Source organism: Vipera ursinii (genome assembly GCF_947247035.1).
Source record: "Vipera ursinii genome assembly, chromosome: Z".
Taxonomy (NCBI): Eukaryota; Metazoa; Chordata; class Lepidosauria; order Squamata; family Viperidae; genus Vipera; species Vipera ursinii.
Window position 1 is genome coordinate 8,440,379 of NC_139517.1, and position 27,050 is coordinate 8,467,428.

Genomic DNA, 27,050 nt, shown 5'->3' on the forward strand with positions numbered 1-27,050 from the left:
AGTGACTCCATCATTCAATTCTGAGCTGCATATATTTTCTTCTATTGAAAGAAATCATAGTAAGCTAACGTATATTTGACAAGGGCTAAATCACCTGACCTTCAAGGATATGCTATCAAATTCAGAGCTGGCCTGGACTTCCTTAGATGGAGGGCCTAAGGACAAAGTATATGTTCATGTTGCTAGTGATATGTATCCATAAATGTCCAAGGTGGACACATTTTTAGGTCCATTCTCCCTCTCAATGGCACTCGTAGGAAGACTTATGGTGACTGGAAGGGAATCTGACTATATCAATGATATTTGATATCCTTCACTTATCATTTACTGTTTATACATTTTGTTCTACTTTATCATAGTCTGATTTATAGATATTTTATTAAGTTTTTATAGTTACAAATCTTTAGTGCTTAGTAAGCAATGTGTAAGGGACGCGGTGGCTCAGTGGGTTAGGATGCTGAGCTTGTCGATCAGAAGGTCGGCAGTTTGGCGGGTCGAATCCTGAATGCCATGTAGCAGAGTGAGTGCCTGTTACTTGTCCCAGCTTCTGCCAACCTAGCAGCTCAAAAGCACGTAAAAATGCAAGTAGAAAAATAGGGACCACTATGGTGGGAAGGTAACAGTGTTCTGTGCGCCTTTGGGGTCTAGTCATGCCGGCCACATGACCATGGAGATGTCCTCGGACAAGCACTGGCTCTTCGGCTTTGAAATGGAGATGAGCACTGGCCCCTAGAGTTGGAAATGACTAGCACGCATGTGCGGGGGAACCTTTACCTTTACCTTTTAAGCAATGTGTTGTCCAGGTGCACATATTCCATTCCTACTCTCTGTATCTTAGTCTGGTTTTTAATGACCCTGGATGGCTTATAGCATGAAAACAGAATTAATATGAAATGATAAAATGGGAATATATAAGAAAAAATGAGAGAAGGAGGGCAGGACAAAAACAACATATCACGCTGCCATGATTTACACTCCAATCACCCTAATCCTAATCCTGGAAAAGTTCAGAATACATTCTAGTGGTTCTGTGGTAAAAACTAGTTCAGGTGTCATTTCTCCTTTTGTGAGCTGGAGTAATGTTTGCCTAGGACAATTCCATGGTTGTTGTGGTTACAGTCTCTATTCTCAGGATCTGTAAAGATAAATGCCCCAATGTCTATATATAAAATATAGACATATTTTTATTGTTTTAAAATATTTTTAGTATTTTGATTGTAATGTTTTTAATTGTAAGAGGCCCAGAGTCATTGACTAAGATGGGCAGCTACAAAAACTGAAATAAATAAATAAACAAACAAATAAATAAATGTCAGAAACCTGGCTAGTACTTTGAACCTAATGATCTTCAGAGTTAATGGACCCCAATTCTTCTTGAATGGCATCTCTTACCTGTCTGATTTGCAATTTTCCCTTCTGGGCAACGAAGGCACTTGTAACAGCAAAATGGCTTTCCTTCTATTTTGATCTTGCTGCAGCCCATGGAGCAATAATCATTGCACAGATAAACAGGTTGTGACTGTTAATAAAGTAAAGGGCAACATATTTGGGATTTAAACATTAACACTCTAGAAATCACCATCTTTGAGGAATATTTTCTTTCTTTCCATTTTTTTGTTTAGGATTATGAAACATTTTATGCCAGTTACAAGGCTTGTATTATACCTTAAAATATCCTTCTAGCATAATGAGTAAAGTAAATGGAAAACTCTTTATTCATCTGATCAATATGAAGGATTAGAGCTAATTAACTTAGAAGTAGGAATACATTGACCTGCTTATATAAAATCTTTAAAATCCTTTATCAAAAATATTGATTTTTCTGTACTTGTTTCATTAATCTGTGCAGCTTGGCATGCAGCTGTAGCATACAGTAAGTAGTCAACCATCACTTTAAAAATGAATAAAAGTTACCTGGTTAAAAAAGGTGGGCCAGACCATGTTATCTGTTGATAGAGAGACAAGGTTTTCTAGTTGAGCAGATGGATTTACTTTTCCAAATTTGACCCTAAGAAAGGATTGATTTGGGAAGGTTACCCAATTGATAATATCAAAGCCAGATGCAACCTTCCCATTTTGGTCAAAGAAAATATTTTCTCCAGCACTGTTGTTAAATGTGACTTTTCTTAGGTAGTGATGAAGCTCAAGGGAAGAACATGACAGTAATTACTAGAAATATACATTGATGGCAAAATATATAGCAATATTATTTCGGAAGATATTGTTATGTCCCCTAATATAATAATAGGATTAATTCATCAATTCCATCATCAGGCCATGGAATAATTACCAAAAGAGACAGAAAAGTGCAAAGGCAAGGCTAACAATGATCTTTTCATGGCTATCATATAGAACTGTATGCCATGATCACCAGCTGCATATTCTCCTCCTTACTGTCATTTGGCATCTTCTTCTATTTTCCTCCTCACCATTGACTGTCTCTTCCCCTTAATATAAGTTTCCTTTCAAAGAGGAAAGATTGGAGACTGAAAAAAACACCTTATCTAACTCAGTCAAGGCCAAGAATGGCTTCTTCAAAGTTAAGCGATATCATCTCCTCCTGCAAAGAGGCATCAACCATGACTTGCATCCATCCACATGCCACCTCAAGGGAAATGTTAACTAAATGGGAGGGGCATGGGTCTAGAACACAAATAACTTCCTCTACTTCCTCAGGATCAGCCAGCTCAAACTTCACAATTAACAAGGCTCAGACATGTCTCAGTCACTTTCAAAGGATCTGCCCAGCCAAAGTCCAATTGTAAGTGATGTCAAGTGACATTATTTGATAGAAGCTAAGAATATTCTTCACAGTGGCCCTGTATCAGTTGCCATGGCTCTTTTATCCAGGACTGACCTGATCATCCAAACAAGGGCCACTGGATGTTTATCCATAGGTGAAATAAGGGTAGAGAAGTAAGTACTCTTTGCTGCCCTTATTGCCATAAGACAAGTCCTAATACTGGCTCTTACCTGTGGTCAATCAACTTCACTCTTCATCAGCACAGGTACAATTCTATCCAGTGTCTCTGAATTCAGTCTCATCCCAAGCAACAATGAGCACATCACCCTAACTGCATGCCAGGACTTTTGCAATAAAACCAAGTTTTATCTAAAGCACATTAGATCCATCAGGTGCCTAAGGCAGGTTGATCTAATAGCTCCACCTTGCTGAAATGAGAAACAGCTGCTGAGAATTCTAGGGGCAACAGGAAGTGATCTGTTTATGGCAGGGGACTAATGCTAATGTTAAGGATGAACATTCTTTAATTTCACAATATATAGACAGATTTAACTATAGTTTCAGTTGTGAAAATCTGATCATCCTAGACTAAGCAAAGTAAGATACACTAGAGAATTGACAAATCAGCCTTCAATAGACACATAGACATTAGCAACTATTCTAAAGAGACTATTATCCAGCCCCAAAAGGAACAAAATCAAGGGGAGATGGTGACCACTCTCTAGAATCTCTAGAACCCAAAACCAATCACAAATCCTGGATTATCGGCAGGAAGGACAAGGGAGACGCGTCTTCGTTAACAGGTTTATTTAGTCAGCCCGGACAACAGAACAGGGAAGAACATGCCTTATATAGGCAGCTGTTAAACGGGACAGCGAATCAGCTGGGCGCGTTTTCCCGCCAAGAACAGGGGGCCAATTGGTCAGCTGTTAGGGCAGAATCTCACCAGCGACAACGCTAGCTAGTTAGCCAGGCAGGGGATTCCGTCAGCTGGTTTTGGCGCGCGGCTGGCGTTTTGACAGCTCGCCGCCGCTACTGCGCATGCGCCAACTTTGACAGCTTGCGGCGGCCGCTGAGGGCTTGCCGCGGTTTTGACAGCTCAAATTGCAATGCGCATGCGCGCCGTTTGACAGCTGTCAAACGGCCGCGTGTACTTGTAGGCCGCGTGGCGGTTGCGCATGCGTAGTCTTTTGACAGCTGTCAGTGCGGCCGCGTAAAAAGCGGCCTATGACAGCTGTCATTATGTTTTGAATATATTGCACCCCTTTCCCCCCCCCTTGAACTGAACACATAACTTGGAGTAAACTTTCAACTGGTGTTGGAACTGTTCGGCGAACGTCCGGCCCACTCGAAATCCGATAAGTATGCTGGCGGCCTCTTCTGACGAGTGGATCTGCGGGGTGCAGGTACTTCTATGGTTTCGGGGGCCTCTACGGGGGAATTGGGCGGAGGGTCTGTATGGCACGGGATTTCTTCCGGGTAGTTGGTGCTGGGGGGTTCAAAATTTTCTGCCGCCACTTCTGGCGTGGTGGTGTTGGGGGGTGACCGGGGGCGAAGCTGGTCTGCGTGCCTCCTAAATGTGAGTCCCCCGCCCATGTTAATGGTGTATGACAGGGGGCCGGTTTGATCGAGAACCACCCCCTGGGTCCATTTATCCCTTCCCCCATAATTTCGGTCCCAGACATTTTGTCCCTTAGAGAATGTTTTGTGTGGCAAGTTGTTTGTTTTTTCCGCCGCTGGCCTGTCTGGGTGCAGTCTGTCAAGTCGAGTGACCAGTCGGCGACCCCATCTTAGTTCTGCTGGAGATTTTCCGGTGGTGGACACGGGAGTGGTGTGGTGTGCGAGGAGGAAGCGGGCGAGTCGACGGTGCCAGTTTCCGACGATCATTCTGCGCAGAGAGTCCTTGGTGGTCTTCACCATGACCTCTGCGAGGCCATTACTGGACGGGTGGAACGGGGCCGATGTTGCGTGTCTAATACAGTTCCTCCTCGTGAAGATCTGGAAGTCACGGGAGGTAAATTGAGGCCCGTTGTCAGTGATTATGACATCTGGAAGACCGTGGGTGGCAAAAACTCCCCTTAATGCTTGAATGGTGGCCTCTGATGTGGTGCTTGAAACCGGGAGAACCTCCAGCCATTTAGAGTAACTATCTACAATGATTAAAAAAGTTTGTCCCTGGAATGGTCCTGCGTAATCGAGGTGGATGCGGGACCAAGGATTGGAAGTGGTTTCCCATTTGTGAACTGGGGCGTGTGGAGGGGAGGGTCTGGTTTGCTGGCAGAGATAGCAGCCGGCTACATGCTGCTCTATGTCCCTGTCTAAGGATGGCCACCAGACATAACTGCGTGCCAGGGCCTTCATTTTTGAAATGCCAGGGTGGCCCTCATGTAGTGTTTGGAGAACCCTGGCCCTGTGGCATGAAGGGATTATTACTCTGCACCCCCAGAGGATGCAGCCTAAATGTGTTGAAAGCTCGTGTCGTTTTGCAAAATATGGTTGGATGGGGGGAGAGGGGCAGGATGATTGCCATCCTGATGTGACCCATGAGAGTACCCTGCTGAGGGTGGGATCCCTGGTTGTGGCGTGTGCGATGTCTTTTGCTGTTACTGGGCATTCCGCGAGTTCTTGTATGGCAAGGACTTGGCCGGCTGGGGCTGGGTCAGGGTCTATTTGAGGCAGTGGGAGCCTGCTGAGGCCATCTGCGTGGGACATTTCCTTTCCAGGCTTGTAGATTAGTTGATAAGAGTAAGCAGATAGGAATGTCGTCCAGCGAAGCATTCGCGGGGATAAAATTTGCGGGGTTTGGCGGTCCCATGTGAATATGCCCAGGAGAGGTTTGTGATCTGTATAGATTGTAAAAGGTCTGCCATAGAGGTAATCGTGGAATTTCTTAATTCCAGCTACTATAGCCAGGGCTTCCTTATCTATTTGCGCGTAGTTGCGCTCGGTTTTTGAAAGTGTCCTAGAGTAGTATGCGATTGGGGCTTGTGTGCCATCATTAAGGGAGTGGCTGAGGACTGCCCCGATGCCATAAGGTGAAGCATCGCAGGCGATGCATAGTGGTTTGGTTTCGTTGTAGTGCGATATGGTTGTATCGCTGGAGAGTAATTTTTTTAGCTGTTTGAAGCTGTCATTATGAAGTGGGGTCCACTGCCAGGGAGCCCCTTTGTCCAGGAGTCTATGGAGAGGTTCCGCTATTGTGGCTTTTCCGGGCAAAAATGAATGGTAAAAGTTTAGGAGCCCTAGGAATGCCTGGAGCTCCGTTTTATTTTTTTTGGGGGGTGCGGCTTGTATTGCTTGTATTTTTGCATTGGTGGGGTGAATGCCTTTGCCGTCTATTTTGTACCCCAGGAACTCTGCGGAGGGTACTCCGATTGAGCACTTCTCACGTTTTAATTTTAATCCAGCTGCGCGGAATCTTGAGAGGACTTCGTGCAGCCTGGTTGCTAGGGAGTGGGAGGAGTCGCCCGCGATGAGGACGTCATCAAAATACGGGCAGACTCCAGGGATGCCTTTGAGAGTTCGTTCCATGACTTCCTGGAATATTCCAGGTGCCACGGAGATGCCAAATTGGAGGCGGTTCACTTTGAACGCCCCTCTATGCGTCACTATGGTTTGTGCTTCTGCGGTTTCCCTGGTTACAGGGAGTTGCAGGAAGGCATGTGCCAAGTCTAATTTGGCAAAAATGGAGCCAGACCCTATTTCTGAGAGAACATCTCTAACTGATGGGACTGGGTATGCATGGGGATTGAGTGCGCGGTTGAGGGTCGCTTTATAGTCCGCGCAGATTCTCACTTCACCATTGGGTTTGACAGGTGTCACTATGGGGGTTTCCCAAGTTCCGCTGTCAGTGGGTTCTAGGACTCCTAGTTTGAGCAAGCGGTCTAATTCCCTGTCTATTTTTGGTTTTAGGGCGAAGGGAACTTTCCTGGCTTTAATTCTAATTGGTCCGACCTCCGGTTTGAACTTGAGGTCGATGGGGGGGCCGTTGTATTTGCCCAGTGAGCCGTCAAACACATCCGCAAATTTTTTGCAGATATTTTCTAAAAAATTGGTTTGGATGTGGTTTGTCCCTTCGAGGCGAATGCCTAATGCCTCAAACCAATCTAGTCCTATTAAGCTAGTTCTTGGTTGCTTTGTTATTTGGGCTGTTAAGTGGCCTGAGAATTTTTTAAATTCGACTTTCAGGACGGCCTGTCCCTTTAAATCTATCTGCGCCCCTTGAAAATCTGCCAGCATGACCCTGGAGGGTTGGATGGGGATGCGGTGATTTGTTCTGTTGGCTATTTTCTGGAGGGTGTCCCCTGACAGGATGGAAACGGAGGATCCTGAGTCGACCTCCATTTCACAGGGGATTCCCTGTATTTTGACCCACGTTCTAACCTTGGCTCTGGGGATGTTGTTAGCGAGAGTTTTTGTTAGGGAGCATACGGACCCTACAACCCCCTGGGGAGGGCGGGGTGGGGCGGTCCTACCTGCGGGGATCTCGTCAAGGTCGTGGAGGGTCTCCCGGTTTAGGCTGCGACAAGCTGATCGGATGTGGCCGGTCTTGCCACAGCCGTGGCACTTCGTGTTCCTAAACCTGCAGGTGGCTCTGGCATGGCTTCCGCCGCAGCTTGCACACTTCGCCCTGGCGTTGGTCTGCAGTTTCTTCGTGTTGGGGCCCGTTTGTCGGTCTTGGTTGCGGTTCCTTTCCCGGCCGGCGGTCATCCGGTTGAAGCGGGAGAGGATAGCATCGACCCCGGATTCGGGCTCCGGCGGCCCTTGGTCGAGCTCCCTGGCCTGATGGACAGAGCTGCCTGAGTTTTCGCCAAACGTCTCGGTTTCGTCGCGATGGCTGTCTTCGAACGCCATTATCTCCAGCGTGAGCTCTGCGAGGTCCATTGTGGGCTTTGCCACAAGCTTCCTCTGCAGACGTGCGTTCTGGAGACCGGCGATAACTTGATCGTGGATCCGGTCCTCCAGGTCGGGGAAATGGCACTTGCGGGCGGCGTGCCTGACGGTTGCGATGAAAGCGGTGGAGGTTTCACCAGGCTGCTGCTTCCGTCGGGCGAAATAGAGCCGCCAATACAGTTCTGACCGCCTTGGCATGAAGTGTTTGCTGAGGCGGTCTGTGAGTTCGGCATACGGAATGGTGGCGACCGGGTCCGGGCTGCAGAGGCCAACGGCGACATCGTATACCGCTGGCCCTCTCAGGCATAGGAGCGCGGCGGCCTTGTGGCGGTCCTCCGTGATTTTATTCACAAGGAGGTACCCCTCGACCTGGCCCAAATGCGACTCCCATCCTTCAGGGTGCCGGACGTCGAACTCCCTTATGTGTCCTAAGTTTGCCATTCCGGGTCCGCGGTACTTCGGGCACCTAGAAGGTTGGCTTGTCCGGTCGGTGACTTAGCAAGTGACTTCAGCGGTTGACCGGACAGCAACGCTCCTGGCCCGTGACTTCAGCTAGTACCGGGATCCCACCTTCGTCGCCAGGTGGATTATCGGCAGGAAGGACAAGGGAGACGCGTCTTCGTTAACAGGTTTATTTAGTCAGCCCGGACAACAGAACAGGGAAGAACATGCCTTATATAGGCAGCTGTTAAACGGGACAGCGAATCAGCTGGGCGCGTTTTCCCGCCAAGAACAGGGGGCCAATTGGTCAGCTGTTAGGGCAGAATCTCCCCAGCGACAACGCTAGCTAGTTAGCCAGGCAGGGGATCCCGTCAGCTGGTTTTGGCGCGCGGCCGGCGTTTTGACAGCTCGCCGCCGCTACTGCGCATACGCCAACTTTGACAGCTTGCGGCGGCCGCTGAGGGCTTGCCGCGGTTTTGACAGCTCGAATTGCAATGCGCATGCGCGCCGTTTGACAGCTGTCAAACGGCCGCGTGTACTTGTAGGCCGCGTGGCGGTTGCACATGCGTAGTCTTTTGACAGCTGTCAGTGCGGCCGCATAAAAAGCGGCCTATGACAGCTGTCATTATGTTTTGAATATATTGCAAATCCCAAGAAAACAAAGCAAACAATGAGGTAGGCAGTGATGTAGTCCCCATCTTCAAGAAAGGGGGGAAAAAAGACCCAGGAAACTATAGACTAATCAGTTTAACATCAATACCTAGGAAGATCCTAGAAAAGATAATTAAAAAACAGATCTGCGAATAACTGGAAACAAAGTCATAACTACTAGCCAGCACGAGTTTGTTAAAAACAGATCATACCAAATCAATTTCATCTCGTTCTTCGATAAAGTTACTAAACTAGTAGACTAGCGAAATGCAGTGGACATAGCACACTTAGATTTCAGTAAGGTATTTGACAAGGTAGACCACAACCTACTCCTTGGTAAGCTAGGAAAGGATGGAATAGACAACATCACCACCAGATGGATCTGTAGCTGGCTAAAAAACCATACTCAATGAGTAGTCCTCAATGGCACTACATCTACATGGAGATAAGTAAGCAGCAGATTACCACAAGGTTCTGTTTTAGGCCCAGTACACTTCAATATCTTCATAAATGACTTAGATGAGGGAATTGAAGAGGAACTGATAAAAAGCCCTAAATGGCGAGGGTCCGGGATATTTGAGGGAACACCTGCTGCCAGCATCAAGCTCCCTTCGTCCAGTGCGCTCCCACAGGGAGGGACTTCTCAGGGTGCCGCCGGTTAAAGATTGTTACACCCAGGGGTAGAGCCTTCTCAGTGGGTGTGCCTGCCCTGTGGAACCAGCTGCCTGCGGAGCTTAGGACTGCCCCCAACCTCCGTTCATTCCGCCGGGACCTGAAGAACTGGCTCTTCAAGCTCTCTGGCCCAGGCTGAGAATTTTTTAATTTTAATTGGGTTTTTTACTGTTCTCAGGGTTTTATTTAATCTTTTTTAATTTGTTTTAACGTTTGTATTGACTCTCTTTTAAATGCCCTGTAAACTGCCCTGAGTCCTTCGGGAAAGGGCGGTATATAAATCTAAATAAATAAATAAAAAATTTGCAGATGACACCAAAATGACAGGAGTAGCCAACACCCCAGAAGACAACTCAGGATCCAAAAATATCTTGACAAACTTGAACAATGGGCCCTATTCAACAAAATGAGTTTCAATGTGGAGAAAAGCAAAGTCTTACATTTAGGCAGGAAAAATCAAAGGTACAAATACAAATTGGGCAAGACCTACTTAAAAACAGTAACTGTGAGAGGCACCTTGGAGTTCTAGTGGATGAACACTTGACTATGAGTCAGCAGTGTGCAGTAGCAACCAAAAAAGCTAATACAATCCTGGATTGTATAAACAGAGGCATAGAATCAAGATCACGCGAAGCATTATTACCTCTTTATAAAACCCTAGTAAGACCACACTTGGAATACTGCAATCAATTTTGCTTACCTTATCACACACAAAAAAAGTTGAGAATTTGGAAAAAAATCAGAGAAGAGTAACTAACATGATCAAAAGCCTGGAGACTAAAAGATACAAAAAATGGCTATGGGCCTTGGCTTGGCTAGTCTAAAGAAAAGAAGAAATAGGGAAGACATGATAGCAGTGTTCCAGTATCTGAGGGGCTGCCACAAGGCAGAGGGGGCCAGGTTGTTCACCAAAGTACCAAGGGAAGGATGAGAAACAATGGTTGTAAAATGATCAAAGAGAGAAGCAACCTGGAACTAAGGAGAAACTTCCTAACAGTGAGGACAATCAATCAGTAAAACAACTTACCCCCAGAAATCTTGGGCACTCCATCACTGGAGATTTTTAAGAAGAGATTGGACATTCACCTGCTTAAGCAGGGGGCTGGATTAGAAGACCTCCAAGGTCCCTTCCTATTCTATTCTATTCTATTCTATTCTATTCTATTCTATTCTATTCTATTCTATTCTATTCTATTCTATTCTATTCTATTCTATTCTATTCTATTCTATTCTATTCTATTCTATTCTATTCAGACCCAAGCATCAGCAATCAGCACCCAGATCAGCATAGATTAACTCCAAGGTTAGCATAAGACCAACAATCAAGTAAACAATATCCTAATCAAGAAACTGCCAAAGAAGCCAACAGTAAACAGCCCACTCAAAAAATCTCTAAGACCACCCCCACCAACACTGACAGGCACATCCCCAGAATATAAACTGACAGCAAAATACCCTCCTTACTAGCACTGATGATACTGATGTTACTTAGACTGGGTAATGAAATGTATGCAAGAAAACAAGCAAGCTGAAAGAGCACCAAGGACCCCTCACTAATGCTAATACCCTGAAAATCCAGATCATGAGGCAAATATCAGATAAATTGAGTGGCCTATGTGTATGAGTTGGGTCATGAACACTATGAACCAGATCTACAGCTGATTGTGAACTCTTATGCGGTCTCAAACCCTGGGCCAGAGACAACTGATTATCTAGACCTGTACCAATCGGGTTTCAGGCCCGGACACAGCACGGAGACGGCATTGGTCGCTCTGATTAATGATCTCTGGCGGGCTCGGGACAGGGGTCATTCCTCTTTCCTGGTCCTATTAGACCTCTCTGCGGCTTTTGATACCATCGACCATGGTATCTTACTGCGGCGTCTCAGGAGATTGGGAGTGGGAGGCAGTGTTCTTCAGTGGTTCTCCTCCTACCTTCTGGAACGTTCACAGTGGGTGTTGGCGGGTGACCAGAGATCGACCCCGAGGCCTCTCATTTATGGAGTTCCTCAGGGGTCGGTCCTCTCACCTCTCCTGTTTAACATCTATATGAAGCCGCTAGGTGAGATCATCCGTGGTTTTGGAGTGGGTTATCATCAGTATGCTGATGACACCCAGCTTTTCATCTCGACCCCAAACCACATCAGTGATGCCCTCGACGTGATGTCCCGTTGCCTGGAAGCGGTCCGGGAATGGATGGGGAGGAACAGGCTTCAACTCAACCCGGACAAGACTGAATGGCTGTACACACCGGCATGTCAGGATATACAGATTATATGCGTACAGTCACCCATGCACTTGTGACCTCTCGTCTTGACTACTGCAACGCTCTTTACATGGGGCTGCCCTTGAGAACCACTCGGAAGCTTCAGCTGGTGCAGAGTGCAGCTGCACGAGTGCTTTTGGGGGTCTCCCGATACTCCCATTTTACACCTCTGCTCCGTGAGCTGCACTGGCTTCCAGTTGCCTTCTGGGTGAAATTCAAGGTGCTACTGATGACATACAAAGCCCTACATGGCATGGGTCCGGATTACCTACGGAAGCACCTACTGCCAGCGTCAACATCCCTCCGTCCTGTGCGCTCCCACAGAGAGGGCCTCCTCAGGGTGCCACCGGTCAGAGAATGTCGGCTGGTGACCCCCAGGGGGAGAGCATTCTCGGTGGGTGTGCCAATCCTTTGGAACCGCTTACCAGCTGAAATCCGGATGGCCCCCGACCTTCGCTCCTTCCGGCGTGATCTAAAAACTTATCTATTCCAACAAGCCGGCCTGGCCTGATGGATTTGGGTTTTAAAATTTTCTCAATTTATTGCTTTATTGTATTCTTACTTTATTGCTCTGTACACCGCCCTGAGTCCTCCGGGAGAAGGGCGGTATATAAAATGAATAAATAAATAAATAAATAAATAAATAAATAAATAAATAAATAAATAAATAAACTGGTCTAAATTGCCCAGAACCATAAGCCTAGGGATCTCCACCCCATCTGCAGCTCAGATAGAGTCCAAGAGTATAGGCAGATATGCAGCTACATATCAAGGATGAAGACTAAGTGAGCAGCAATAACAATCTTATTGCAATAAGATGATAAGCGCTTCCCTCAAAAATCGTTCACCAATCTCATTTTCTTGAAAAATTATCCCAATCCAAGTCCAGTTAAAATGAAGCAGCAATTGGAGAATCCCCATAATGTGAAGATGTTCATTTGGATACATTTGATAGAAGAAAGCTATATGAATCAAGTTATCCATCACTGGAGCAGAGCCATATATGACCTTAGGAGAAAAATATATATAAAATGTATGTGTATATATTTGATATAATTGAGAAATGGTTAAATCTTACTGATCCTATTGTTGGTTGGTTTTCAGGCTTATTCCTAACTCCGTCAGGATCTTACTTTAATTTCTATGAAGTTAATGGCACTAAATTGTCACAACTTTTGGAAATCTATTGTCTCTAAAAATGATATGATGCAATTGGATCACCTTCAAATTGGGAAAAGAGTAGAAATGTAGAAAGCCTCTTTCTATGGTACATCAGAGAAATCTAATCTAGTGAAACAGTTGATGTTCAGGATTGATGTAAAAAAAATTGTTTTCTACCACCAATGGTGTACTTGGGACTTTTGGAAAACTAGTTTCCATCTAATTTGGGTATAGAGACAAATATTAATTGAACTAATCAGTAACTACTATTCTGGGAAGTTTCTCACAGCTTAGCTGGTTCTGATAGGTACAACAAATATGGGTACATATTTATCCAGAAGAAATGGAAATATAAATGGATAGAAAAAGATTCCATTGGTAGAATTTGATGATCTATGTAATTTCTCATTGTGGTTTTGTGACATTGAATTTCCAGTATTTAAGAATGTAAAAATAATATCTTATTGCACTTTTTTATTATTCTCTTATGACTTCAAAAATGTACATAAGAGAAGATCTCTCTAACAGATTTTTTAAAAGATTCATAAGGAACACTAACATGTTTATAAGATAACTTTTTGCTAAAAGTGCAAGTTGAAAAACAAAAAAACCCTGATAAAATAACATCACTATGAGTGACTTGTACCAACCTAGATAGATTAATTTTCCTTATAGAACCATGGACCATAGCCCAAGATAGGAAATGTCATACCCTCTCTGACAGATATTTTTTCAGCTTTTCCTTGAAAGCCTACAATTTTCCAGCTCTTTGACATTTTTTTCTCTAGAGGCAGACTTGTGATGGTATGTGAGAAGAGAGGAGGGAATCTCACAGTTTAGACAATGGTCTGATTAAAGGTAACTAACTCTACAAGTGGGAGAAAGCATTAGAAACGTTTCAGATGGGACCCTCACTAGTTTTCCAGATACTAAATGGGAGGGAGGGAGAATGTAAAATGTTATTTAATACAACCTTGCTAGTGCTTCTTCTCTGAACGTCTGAAAGAACTAACAAGGCTGACCTTCCTTCCTTCCTTCCTTCCTTCCTTCCTTCCTTCCTTCCTTCCTTCCTTCCTTCCTTCCTTCCTTCCTCCCACCCTCCCTCCCTCCCTCCCTCCCTTCCTTCCTTTATGAAAATTCTGGGGCATATGCTGTGGAACGATTACAATGCTTGAACCAATGATATTTTTTTCTTGGAAGAAACTATTGTGACTGAGATTGTCTGAGCTACAATGATCTGTATTAGATTATTACTACTTATCTGCCAAAGAGATTTGGCATGGCAGTAATACTGAATACAGAATAACAGAGTTGAAAGGGGCATTAGAGGTCTTCTAGTCCATCTCCCTGCTCAAGCAGGAGACCCTATTCCATTCCAGACAAATGACTGTCCAATCAATTCTCAAAAATATTCCAGTGATAGAGCTTCTGATTAATTGTTCTCACTATTGGAAAATTTCTCCTTAATTCAAGGTTGAATCCCTCCATGTTAATCTTCCATCCATTAATATACTCCATTATTATAACTTGTCTATATAACTTTTGTATATTCTGAATAATTATAATTGCCTTCTAGGTGCAACTTCTAATCACCTTCTTAATTAAGCTCCTGCTCCAGATTCCTCTGAAAGAAAGGGAAAAAAAATGAACAAGGGAAAACTTTCTACCCTCAATAGAACAGCTGCTTCCATACTTGTCCGCATAGAAACCAAAATGCTCTTTTGAAGTATTTGTAGGAATAAATCACTGTTCAATCGTATGTTGTTTCCTTATTAAGAAGTCACAACTTTGATTGTCTAGATATGTAATATGTTTTACTTTTCTTAATTTCTTGTTATTACTTTAATTGTATGGAAATTCAATGGAAAGTAGCAGAAAAATATTTCAAAATGAAAGAAAAATCTCTTTTAAGAGCAAGAAGATCCATCTTCTTTCCATTTACTTCAAGTTGGAGACAAGATCCTCCAATTCAGCATAATTTTCATAAAGTCAGAACTGGAAAACATCTAGCTAGGCTTTATTTATTCGTTGGTTGCCATTAATTACAACCCCCCAAAAGAAAATGTTATTAAAGAGGAACTCACATATCAATAGGATGTTTGGGGTTTTTTTGTTCATTAAGTCCTACCTGTGGAATCTTGTAAATGCTCAGGATGTCTGCCATAACCTGAGAGATATGAGAATTGGGTCCAGCAATAACACAAACTGAGTTTTGGTCGATGCTGCATTTATAATTAGGAACAAATGTCTCATGTGAAGAAAGAAGTTTCATAGAAGCAAGGTAGGTCCATGTTGCCATGAAATAGCTGTTAGATATCCCAAATCCCAAAGTGATGTTTTGCAAGATCTGAGGATTTCCATTGATTTCCTTTACAGCAAAGATCAAGAACAAGATATGCTGGTATGTCTGTATAAACAAACTTTAAGGGAGGGTAGTCACAACAATGGCATTTCCACACAAAGATTTTGTTGCATTTCAGTTTTATAATCTTTATTAACAATTCAAAAATAGATTCTGAACTCCCAAGGCCAGACAGTCTGTAGAAAATATTTGCCCTCTCAATTCCATAAAATTCAGCTGTTTGGCAGATAGCCTCTTTGGTATCCATAGCTTTCAGTAGTCTAAAATATATTTTTTGCAATGTTTTTATAACATTGGGATGTTTCTATCTCATTTTGAAAGATGAAATGTTGTATATTGAAGCACATTAGAAATGGCAATATCTAAAATCTAGAAAACAACATTTCTTAAGAAATCCTCTCTGTGATGTCAAAGATGTTTAATTGGAGAAAAAGAATTACAAAGATGGGTTAGACTGCTAAACTGCTAAGGGGAAATTCAGTGGAAGATGTAATACAAAGGCAAAATGTTGTCCTTCCATGTTTATGCTTTCTATGTGTTCACATTTAAAAGGATTCTGCCTTTCACCTTCCTTTCCATGAATTCTTCCCATTGTTCTCTACCCTCTCTCTATACCAGTGTCATTGAATTCCTTTCTCAAGATTTATCTCATTCAATAAATGATTAACTTACTTTTGAGATATCTACTTTTTGTCACAAAAGTTTGATTCAAGTGATCCTCTGTAAGCAAAACATATATCATTTGTACTATTTTCTTACTGTCATGTAATATAATCCTGCTTGTCTCCCATCTCTGAAACAATTCCTTTTTCCCCCCTGATAATGCCCTTACAGAATTATTCTAGATCATTCTCTAGTCCTATCCCTCCCCTTCCCCCAAAATCCTCTCTCAGGACCTTATTCCATATATCTGAGGGAATGTGATGTACACTGGAAAAGTCTATGGAATAAAAGGGTGCTTTGATTAATGTTATCATATACCAGACTAGAATCTCTTCTCAGATGAAAGCAAGTTAGATCGGGCAACTGTTACATCTATTCCTACTCTTCACTGATGAATTTCTGCCAGACTTAATCAAGAAAAACTGACATATCCACATAATAGAAATAGTAGAAATGCTTCTGTCTAGAATGCATATTTAGTCTCCAAATAAACTTTAATTTTATCTCATAGAAATTTATTTTCTGTGCAGAATGTGATCTGAGCCATTACACATATACTGTATATACACGTATACAACACTATAGTGGAATTTGTGTTGGGCAGAAGCATTGGGAAACTAGAAAGCAGAGCATTGGGTGATACTAAGATATCTGTTAAGCAACACCATGTACAGTAGGAAAATTTTATGAAGATGAAACAAAATGAAGAAAAAGCACTATTTTACTGTTAACCCGATTAATATGAATTACATAAGAAACAGTAGAATCTCTGAGCAGAGGAAGGTTAACTGAAATGAGGTAAAATGTATATTTCAATCATTATGCCATCCCAAAATAGATTGACTAATTATCCAATCAGGTTTGGAAGCTGATATAGTTAAGAATGGTAACTACGTACAAGGGATCATCAAGAAGTTCTTCAGATGGAATTGTTTTGAAGGTGATTAGGTTAGACATCATGTAGATCAGAGAAATAATGCCACCAATGATGAGATCACCTGGATGGTAAGACTTGTATTTAATAATAGGGCTGTTGATGGTGCATTCAGCATCATGGCATATGGCTTGAGAAAGCAGTTTTATCACCCACAGCCTGAACAGTAACATAGCAAACCACAGATCATCATTGATAGGTCTTCTGAATATAGAACCTTCTGATTCTTTCCCATGGATCATTTGAATGCAGAAATATATAACAAAAACAGTCAGAATCACACGGTCCTGAAGCATCATATTTGAATGTATTTAGGGACAAGAAATATTAATAATATCACTCGGTCTTGGTTGGGTGTGTGTTTTGCTCTGCTCTTTGAAAATCCCCAGAGACCAGAGAAGGAGAGCTAAACGTGGTCAATTATGGAGCACAACATCTCTTGTTATTTTGGTATTGGAGAAGATAATTGATCTCAGCTAGGAGAAAATGACTTGTCATTTCAATCTAACAACAAGAAAAAAATGGATTGCAGCTTTGTAATGGTATGACAAGATGGCATGACATAGAAGACAGGCACTTTGACTAGACTCCCATAATGAGAAAATAACATTATTAAATAAAAAAAATCATTTGTCAGAAAACATCAATGGCTTTAGTTCACCTAGAGATTAGAGTTTGGCCCAGCAATAACACAAACTGAGTTTTGGTGGATACTGCATTGGAAACAAATTTATCATGCGAAGAAAGAAGTTCCATAGAAGCAAGGTAAGTCCATGTTGCTTCTCCAGCTCTGACTGGATGGTGGGGAATGGAAGTATTCTCTCTCAACAGAGGGGCAGGTGTATAATGTCATCTTTCTCCAGTCTACAACACAGTCCTTTCAACAGTTCCAAGAAGGTTCCACATTTGTTTGCACCACTCAGGTGATCCTGACAGCACAGATAAATCTCTAGATGGCTCAACAACTCTAAAATAATGCAAATGATCAGAGGTCTGCAAGGAGTATAAATCCTTCGATTCCCTACCATCCAGTCAGATCTGAAGAAGTTTCTTGGATGAGAAGCAAAATGTCTTCAAAGAAAAGCAGGAAAGACCAATTTCCCTATGAAAAAGTAACTTTGGGACAATTATGACCTGGATGACAGAGAATCTCCATAGACCTGAGTGAGATTACATTTCTATTGAGAGAGTTATCCATCTTTTTCCCCTCTGAAATCTAGTTTGAAAACTCAGCAGTTTGGACTAGAAGTCAGATTTTTCCACAAACATCCTTTTTCTAAAAAAATGTAACATTTTCCTGCATTGAATGTTTGGGGAAAAACTATAATTCACTCAACCAGAAATATACTGTATAGCTGTTCCCATGTTTTTAAAAGAAAGAATATTCATTGCTCATATAAATAATGGGTTTGGCTGTCTTATGAACTGCATATATTGTTCTTCATTACTCTGAAAAAAAGAACTATTTCTGAACAAATTTAGCAAAATGAAAGAAGTTCCAGTTGGAACTGGAGTAATAAGCCTGCTAAATAATTATATATGAAAAGATTTCACATATGTTTCTTTATTAGCTGCTCCTTTCTGTTCAAATCAGGCCTCAGAATAATAATATAGCATTTGGGGAAAAAGATGCAGCCCAGTAATCCAGCTGCAGACATCAAAATGGAGAAGACCTCCACAGCTACCATGTATTTTCCTTTGCTGCTCAAATAGGTGGGAAAAAAGGATATCCAGACATTACAAAAGACCAACATACTGAAGGTGATAAATTTGGCTTCATTAAAGCTATCAGGTAATTTTCTGGCTAGAAAGGCCACTGTAAAGCTGATAGAAGCCAAGAAACCCATATAACCAAGGACAATGTAAAACATGATGACTGAGCCTTCATTACATTCCAGGACAATTTCATCAACTGTGGAATGCATGTCTGAATCTGGGAATGGGGGAGAAATTGCTAGCCACACACTACAAATGATGACTTGTACCAGGGAGCAAGACAGGACAATAGTGCTGGCCAGCCTTTTCCCCACCCATTTTCTCATTTTGGAGCCTGGTTTGGTGGCCATGAAAGCAAGGACCACTATGGTTGTTTTAATCAATATACAAGAAAGGGCTATAGAGAATATGATGCCAAAAGAAGTTTGTCTCATGAGACATTTTATTTGGTCAGGTTGTCCAATGAAAAGCAAAGTGCAAAGGAAAGAGTGGAAGAGAGCAATGAGAAGAGTGTACGTGAGGTTCTGGTTGTTGGCTTTGACAATGGGAGTGTCCTGATTTTTTATGAAGACCCCCAGTACCACAGCTGAGATGAAAGAAAAAAAGAAAGCAACATTGGTCAAAGTGATTCCTAAGGGTTCTTTGTAAGACAAGAAGGTTGGATGTTTTTGAATGCACAGATCTTGGTTCTTGTTAGGATAGGTTTCTTCAGGACATGGGATACAGTCATCTAAATCTGGAAGAGAAATAGAGTTGTTAAGCACATAAGAATTGAAAGTTAGCTTAAACATCCCCATTTTTCAGAAATAAAATATTTGAGTGCCTGGAATTTCCAGGTATTCACCACAATGTCTGGGAATTAGGGAATTTAAATTCAAATTATCTGGAAAGTTATAGGCAAAAAAAATTAAATCTAATTTGTCTGATAACATATCTTTTGCTATTACATTACTGATTCAGATACCATTATACATTTCAAATTGAATTGTACCTCCCACTTACACCATTGCTTTAGGGGAAATAAATTGCTGCATTAGAACAAATGAACAATATTTATAGTAACATTGATCAACAAAAGACAGATTAGTGTTTATTTTCTGGCTAGGTCTTATTCTGGGGGAAATACAGTACTAAATGCATCTGTCTGGCTGATGATTTTAATTGGGGTTTATTTTTGTGGTGAGGCTTATATTACAAGAATCCTGAAAGGTCTTGCTAGGGCTTATTTTCCAGTTGGGTCTTATTTTGGGGAAAAACATGGCATAATATATTTAATTTCATAATGTTTGCATTATCTGTCTGCAGTGTCCAAAAATAGTGAGCCAGAGTTCATGGATTTCAGTTTTCCTGACACTGTTTTTCCATTGTGGCAATGGTCCTGGTGAACTCTTTCAACCTCTTCATCTCTTACTACACTTATATTTTTTGGGAAAGAAATTATGCATGAATACAATAAATGAATCTTCAGTGATATGTTGCATTTTGTCATGTTGTATGCTGAAAGAAGTTTATCAACCATCTGAATGCAATTTGGTGCTCTGTAAAAAAGGGTATGAATCAGGACATTTAGCTCAAATCTGAAACCAATATATATGCTCTTTGTAAATAAAATTATAAACCCATATTTTCTTTATTTTCTTAATAGATATCAAATGTTATCAATCCTCCCGAATAAATCAGACTGGAAAAATAAAGATGCTAGCAAATTCTACAATCTTATAAGGCTACATTAAAAGAATTTTGCAAGTCTGAAAACACAAAACCTTTCTCATCCACGTTAAGCTCTATTGACCCATTAAGGCAGGTCCTTTTAAAATTACTTTCTATGACTCTTCATTGGAGATAGTGTCTCTTGCTGTTTTCCACCAAGGGCATTGTCACATTCCATTACAAAATTTCTTGCATGGAATCGCTTACCTGTCTGATTGGCAATTTTCCCTTCTGGGCAACAAAGGCATTTGTAACAGCAAAATGGCCTCCCTTCTATTTTGACCTTGCTATATCCCAAGGAGCAACGAGCATTGCACAGAGAAACAGGTGGTCTCTGTTAATAAATGAAAGTACAGTACAATTAGAATTTTAAAAATAACTTTCTAGCAATCATCATTTTGGAGAAATCTTTTCTTTCTTCTTTTGGTCAGAAAGATTCAGTGAAAGATTCAGTGCTAGTATGCAAGGCTTGTCTCATAAAATATCCTTCTTGCATAATGTGTCATGTAAATGAAAAATCTGTTATTTATCTGATAGGCTTCAATATTAGCATTAATTAGCTCATAGATAGGAGGACATTGTGCTTCTTTTTCTTCTGCAAAATCCTCTTCAAAGTCCTGTGTATCAAGAATATTGTTTCCCTTGTACTTGATTCATTAATTTGTGTAGGTATTCAGAGTTCAGCTGCAGCATGAGCAGTTAACTAGCTGATGAAAAATGAATAATAGATACCTGGTTAAAAAGCTTGGGCCAGACAATGTTATTTACTGATAGAGAGAGAAGGCCTTCTAGATGAGCTGATGGATATACTTTTCCAACTTTGATCCTAAGAAAGGATTGATTTGGAAAGGTGACCCAGTTGATAATATCAAAGCCAGTTGCAACCTTCCCATTCTTGTCAAATAGTATGTTTTCTCCAGCACTGTTGTTAAATGAGACTTTTCTCAAGTAGTGATGAAGCTCAAGAGAAGAACATGACAGTAATTAATAAAGGTATTCAACAATGGGAAAAATATAAAGCAATATTATTTCAAAAAATTTGTAGTGCTCCCTATTTATTATAATAATACTATTCATCACTTGGATCAACAACATCCAGAATGCTCACGAAAAAAGACAGAGAAATGCTATGGACTCCAACAGCACCTTTGTCTGTCTGTCCGTCCATCCATCCATCTATCTATCTATCTATCTATCTATCTATCTATCTATCTATCTATCTATCTATCTATCTATCTATCATCTATAAAATGTATTGGCCACCATCTGACCATAGGATAACATTGGTATCATTTAAGTTAAAACATATGATCCATCTACATCATTCCTCCAGCATTATATTTAAATTACTTTCTATATATTACATAGACAGTGGAAGATATGGAAGCAAAATCACCTGCTCCATTAGCAAATATAGGAGCTTACCTGCCACACTTGATGATCAAGAAGCTTCTGCTTCCCTGTAGCAGCCATTGCTCTGTGCTTGGAGTGGGTTGTATACATGGCTTGGAGAGCATGTGCCACACCATACATTGCATTGTACATACTGTAGCTTTGCCCAGTCATGCCCAGTTGAAAAACAGAGTCTGGAAGACTCTCCAACGTCTCTTCCCCAGTGCACCTTTCTTCTGACTTTGTATTTAAAGTGGAATTTGAGAAGAAACATCCAAAGGCTTGTTCCCAAAAGACCCTTGAAAAACTGTCTTCATTTTCTGGAACACTGTTTCTCATCTGAAGAAATGTCTTGAATCCTGATAACTCTTTGGAGGAAACTGAGAAAGAAAGAGCCCCATGAATGAAGTCCATACTGTTATCTCTTTGAAACGGAAGTGAAGTGTATTCCATCTGGGCTGAAAAAATCCAGACTTTGTCTTTTCTCTCTAATGTTGTGTCCAAATATTCTGAGACAGAGGAGATCATTCTGAAAAGAGGCATAACCTGATTTTCACAATATACAATCACAACACTAGATATGCTTGTCATTACGACTTTGTATATTTGAAGAAAATTATCCATTTTTTCTTCCAAATCATTTGAAAAAGTTACTATTGGAAACTCTTCAATGTAATTGAAACAGATTCCATTCTGGGAAAATATGACAAGCACTTCTCTGATAAATCTTTCAGCAATCTCATTTTGTTGAAAAAGCATCCCAATCCAGGACCACTTAAAATGAAGCAGCAACTGGAGAATCCCCATAATTTGAAGATGTTCATTTGGAAACATCTGATAAAAGAAAGCTGTATGAATCCTGTTATCCATCACTGGAGCAGAGCCATATGTAACCTTAGGAAATTAAGAAATGCAAAGTATAGGGATATATTTTTCATATAAACAATAAATGAATTAAATCTGACTGATCCATATTGTTGGTTTGATTTTCAGGGATTATTCATACCTTATTAAGAATTGCCTTTTAATTTCTATGGAAATAAATTAAAATAAATCTATTGTTTCTAAAATATGAATCACATTCAGTGTGGGTGGAATGCATTGGCTTTGGGAGAAGAATAAAAATATAAAAAGCCAGTATGTATGGTTCTAGTTTAGTCTAAACTAAACTTGATTTCAGAATTGATGTAGTATATTTACATCTTTTCTGCCTCTAATAAGGTATTTCAGATTGTCAAAAAACTGGTTTTCATCCAGTTTGGGTAGGGTTAATTGAACATTTTGAACAATTCAGTATTAAGTTCTCTGTGAAGTTTCACCTCACATAGCTGGTTGTGATGGGCACAACCCTGCTGCATATTTATCCAGAAAAAAATGGGCATATACAGTAAATGGGTAGCAAAAGATTTCATTGGCAGAATTTGATGATCAGAGTAACTTCTCATTAAGGTTTTGTAACCCCAAAAATCTATTATGTAGTAATTTAACAATAATGTCTTAATGTACTCTTTTGTTATATATTTTTTATTTTAGAACCATAAGCCTCCCTCCTTCCCTTTCTTTCTTTTCTTAGTAAGAATATGAGTGCAGCTATATTCTTTTAGATAGAAATGCTGGGGCATAAGTCATGGAATGAATACATTATTTAAAGCAATCTTATTTTGTCATGGAAGAAGCAGTGCTTTTTTTGTGGAAAAAAAGGTGCCAGAACTCACACACGTCACACAAACCGCCTTGCCTACCCTACAAGGTTCCATCCAAAAAGGGTGCTGGAACTCTGTTCTGGGCGTTCTATGACAAAAAAAAGACTTGGAAGAAAGTATTGTGACTGAGACTATTGGTACTAAACCTACCTGTATTAGATTATTACTACTTATCAACCAGAGAAATTTGTCATGTAAATAATACTTCTGGATGATTGTAATTGCCTTCTAAGTGTAATTTCCAATCATCTTCTCATTTAAGCAACTACTCCAAAATCCAGTGAAGGAAAGAGAAAAATGAACCAAGGAAAAACCACCTAGCCTCAATAGAACAAACATTTCCATAATTGCAGACAAACCCAAATGCTATTTTAAATCATTTCTGGAACAAATCACTATTCAGTCATATATTCTTTCTTTATTATAAGTATGCCACTTTCATCTTCAAAATATATAATATATTTCAATTTCTTGTAATTTTAGTTTTGTTATTACCTTAATTGGTTTGGAAATTTCATGGAAATCAACAGGAAATTATTTCAAATTAAAATAAAATACTCTCTTATGACCAAGAGGATTCATCTTTTTTTCTTTTCTTTTCTGTTTTTCCAATGTGAGACAAGATCCTCAAAATTAGCATAATTTTCATTAAATCAGGATAGGAAAAATGTTAAAATGTTGTGTAGCCTGAAGTTATATATCTGCTGATTGACATTAGTTTACAACCAATCCAGTAAATTCCATTAAAAAGAATAGGAGTTTGCTTTTTTCTTGAGCATTTCCTACCTGTGGAATCTTGTAAATACTCAGGATATCTGCCATAACCTGAGAAAGATCAGAGTTTGGCCCAGCAATAACACATGCTAAGTTTTGGTGGATGCTGGATTTGTAGTTGGGAACAAATTTGTCATGTGAAGAAAGAAGCTCCATAGAAGCAAGGTAAGTCCATGTTGCCATGAAATAGTTGTTATATGTGCCAAAGCCCAGAGTGGTGTTTGGCAAGATCTGAGGATTTTCATTGATCTCCTTTACAGCAAATACCAAGGACAAGATATGCAAATAGTTCTGTAGAAAGAAACTTCAAAGGGAGGATAATGCCTCTGTCACAATATTTATATTTTCAAACAAAGAATTTCTTACATTATAATTGAATAATCTTTGTTAATAGAAAGATTCAAAATTAGACTCCAAGATTCCAAGGATAGTCTACAGAAAATACCTGTCCTCACTTTCCATAAATTTGAATATAGAATAAGCTACAACCTGTTCGTTATCCATTTCTTTGAGTACTGTAAATTATCCCTTTTACAATGTTTTTTCTAGTATATATAAATTCAGTAGAAGATGCAAAATTCTTCCTATATATGAAGTAAAGGCCAATGTGTCATAGAATAAAAGTGTGCTTAGATTTTATTTTTAATATTACCATAAACCATAGAAACTGTTCTCAATTGAAAACAAGTTGGTTGGGCCACTGTTATATCTACTCTGAATTCCAGCCATACTCAATAGATTTTTTGAAAAGTGACTTGGAACTTCTGCATATACTTAGTCTCAGAAATAAAATAATTAACTGTAAGTTTAGCTCACAGAAATGTCTGTTTCTTACAGGATGTGATCTGATCATTTACAGGCATACAGCTGTATGCTGGAATTGTTGTTCCATGTAAATTTGGGCAGAAACATTAGGAAACCAGAAAGGACTGAGTAGAGTGCTACAGATTTCTTTCTTTCTTTCTTTCTTTCTTTCTTTCTTTCTTTCTTTCTTTCTTTCTTTCTTTCTTTCTTTCTTTCTTTCTTTCTTTCTTTCTTTCTTATATGTATACATTCGAACTAGATTGTAAGGTTTCTCTGTGTCATATATATGTGTCTATGTGGGTATTTGCATAATGATATTTTTTCAGAGCTGAATGCAACAAAATTAAATTTTAATTTATGCTGATTAGTGTACATTTAAAGTGACAATATTCTATTCTATTCTATTCTATTCTATTCTATTCTATTCTATTCTATTCTATTCTATTCTATTCTATTCTATTAAGAAATAAAATAGAATCTGTGAGTAGAGGAACTAAAAGTTAAAGGAGATAAAAGTTATATTTCAATCATGTATGGCTTTCCTAAAATAACATTAACTAATTATCTAGTCAGAGTTGGGAACTGATATAATAAAAAAAATGACAGCTACATACAAGGGATCATCAATAAGTTCTTCAGATGGAATTCTTTTGAAGGTAATCAAGTTAGACATCACGTAGATCAGAGAAATAACGCCACCAATGATGAGATCACCTGAATAGTAAGACTTGTATTTAACAGTTGGATTGTCGATGGTGCATTTAGCATCATGGAACATGACCTGAAGAAGTTATTTTTTCACCCACAGTTTGAAGAGGAAGACTCCAAATCATAGATGTGTATTTCACAAATGATTGTTGATATGGCTTTTGAATATAGGGCAACCTAACACTTTGCTTCTTTCTCTTGGATAATCTGAATGAAGAGCTACAGTATATAAGAAAAACCAACTCATACAGTGTTGCTCTTTATGCATTGTATTTGAATATGTTTTGCTTTGCTCTTTGGAACTCCCTAGAGAACAGAGGAGTAGAATTAAACATGGCCAATTATGGGACACAACATCTTTTGCTTTTCTGATATAATAGGAATTAATAATAAGGTTGGAGTAAATGGTTGGTGGCTTTTTGCATAGCAGCAAAAGAAAAGGAGATTGCAATAGAAGGAAAAGAAGACAAAGGAAATCAAATAAATAATATGTGAAAAAGTACAGGTTTATCAGGTTTGTACTGGTTTAATGGTATGACACAGAAGTCACGTTTGCCCTTGGAGGAGGTGTTACCAATGGGGAAACAATGTTAAACCAAAAAGCTTCATTATTTGTCAGAAAACATACATAGTTTTAGATCACCAAGAATTTGTTACTCTTCTCCGGCCATCAGTCCTTGAAATATCATTAAGTGGCTTCAATTTAATAAATGTAATCTCAGTTTAGATGTTATGGTTTATAGAATCAACCTTCACTTGTGGTACTTGCAAGAACAAGTCCATAGATTTTCCTTTTGAAAGTGCTTTGCCATTCTCTTGTTCTTATGGCCAAGAGAGAATGACTGGCTCAAAGGTATGACTTGGTGTTTATTCTTTCTGCTACAAACTGAATCATGAATGAGATTGTCCCAAAGATGCTTTTTCAGAGGCAACGGGACTTTCTTGTTTTCCTTTGAAGATGTTTCGCTTCTTATGCACTGATGGTGGGGAATGGAAGGATTCCCCCTCTCAACAGAGGGAGAGGGATATGATATCATTTATCTCCAGTCTACAACTCAGTCCTTTCAACAGTTCTAAGAAGGCTCCACATCCATTTGCATCACTCAGGTGACTCTAATGACACAAATAAACCTCTGGATGGCCTCAACAACTCTCTAAAATAATGCAAATGAGCAGTTGTCTGCAAAGAGTATAAATCCTTCCATTCCCCACCATCCAATCAGATCTAAAGAAGCATCTTGGATGAGAAGCAAAACATCTTTAAAGAAAAGCAAGAAAGTCCAGTTTCCCTGTGAAAAAGCATCATTTGGACAACTATGATCTGGATGACAGAGAATCTCCACAGACCTGAGTGAGATTACATTTCTATTGAGGTTATTGTCTAAGTTGAGTCTTCTCTTGGACTCCTGACTACTGATGTCTTGTGTGCTTCTCTCAGATGGAGAACCTCAAGGTTTC

At 40.2% G+C, this 27,050-nt stretch overlaps 1 protein-coding gene across 1 annotated transcript; it reads right to left on the bottom strand.

The window, feature by feature from the left end:
* Positions 1-18,335: 18,335 nt before the first annotated feature.
* On the bottom strand, positions 18,336-25,662 carry LOC310649081 (vomeronasal type-2 receptor 26-like; the record flags this gene model as incomplete). Its single annotated transcript, XM_083377343.1, has 5 exons — positions 18,336-19,237; positions 20,419-20,545; positions 21,637-22,497; positions 24,093-24,384; positions 25,499-25,662. The coding sequence occupies 5 exons, from the start codon at positions 25,660-25,662 to the stop codon at positions 18,336-18,338; spliced, it is 2,346 nt and encodes a 781-aa protein (XP_083233469.1).
* Positions 25,663-27,050: the final 1,388 nt, after the last annotated feature.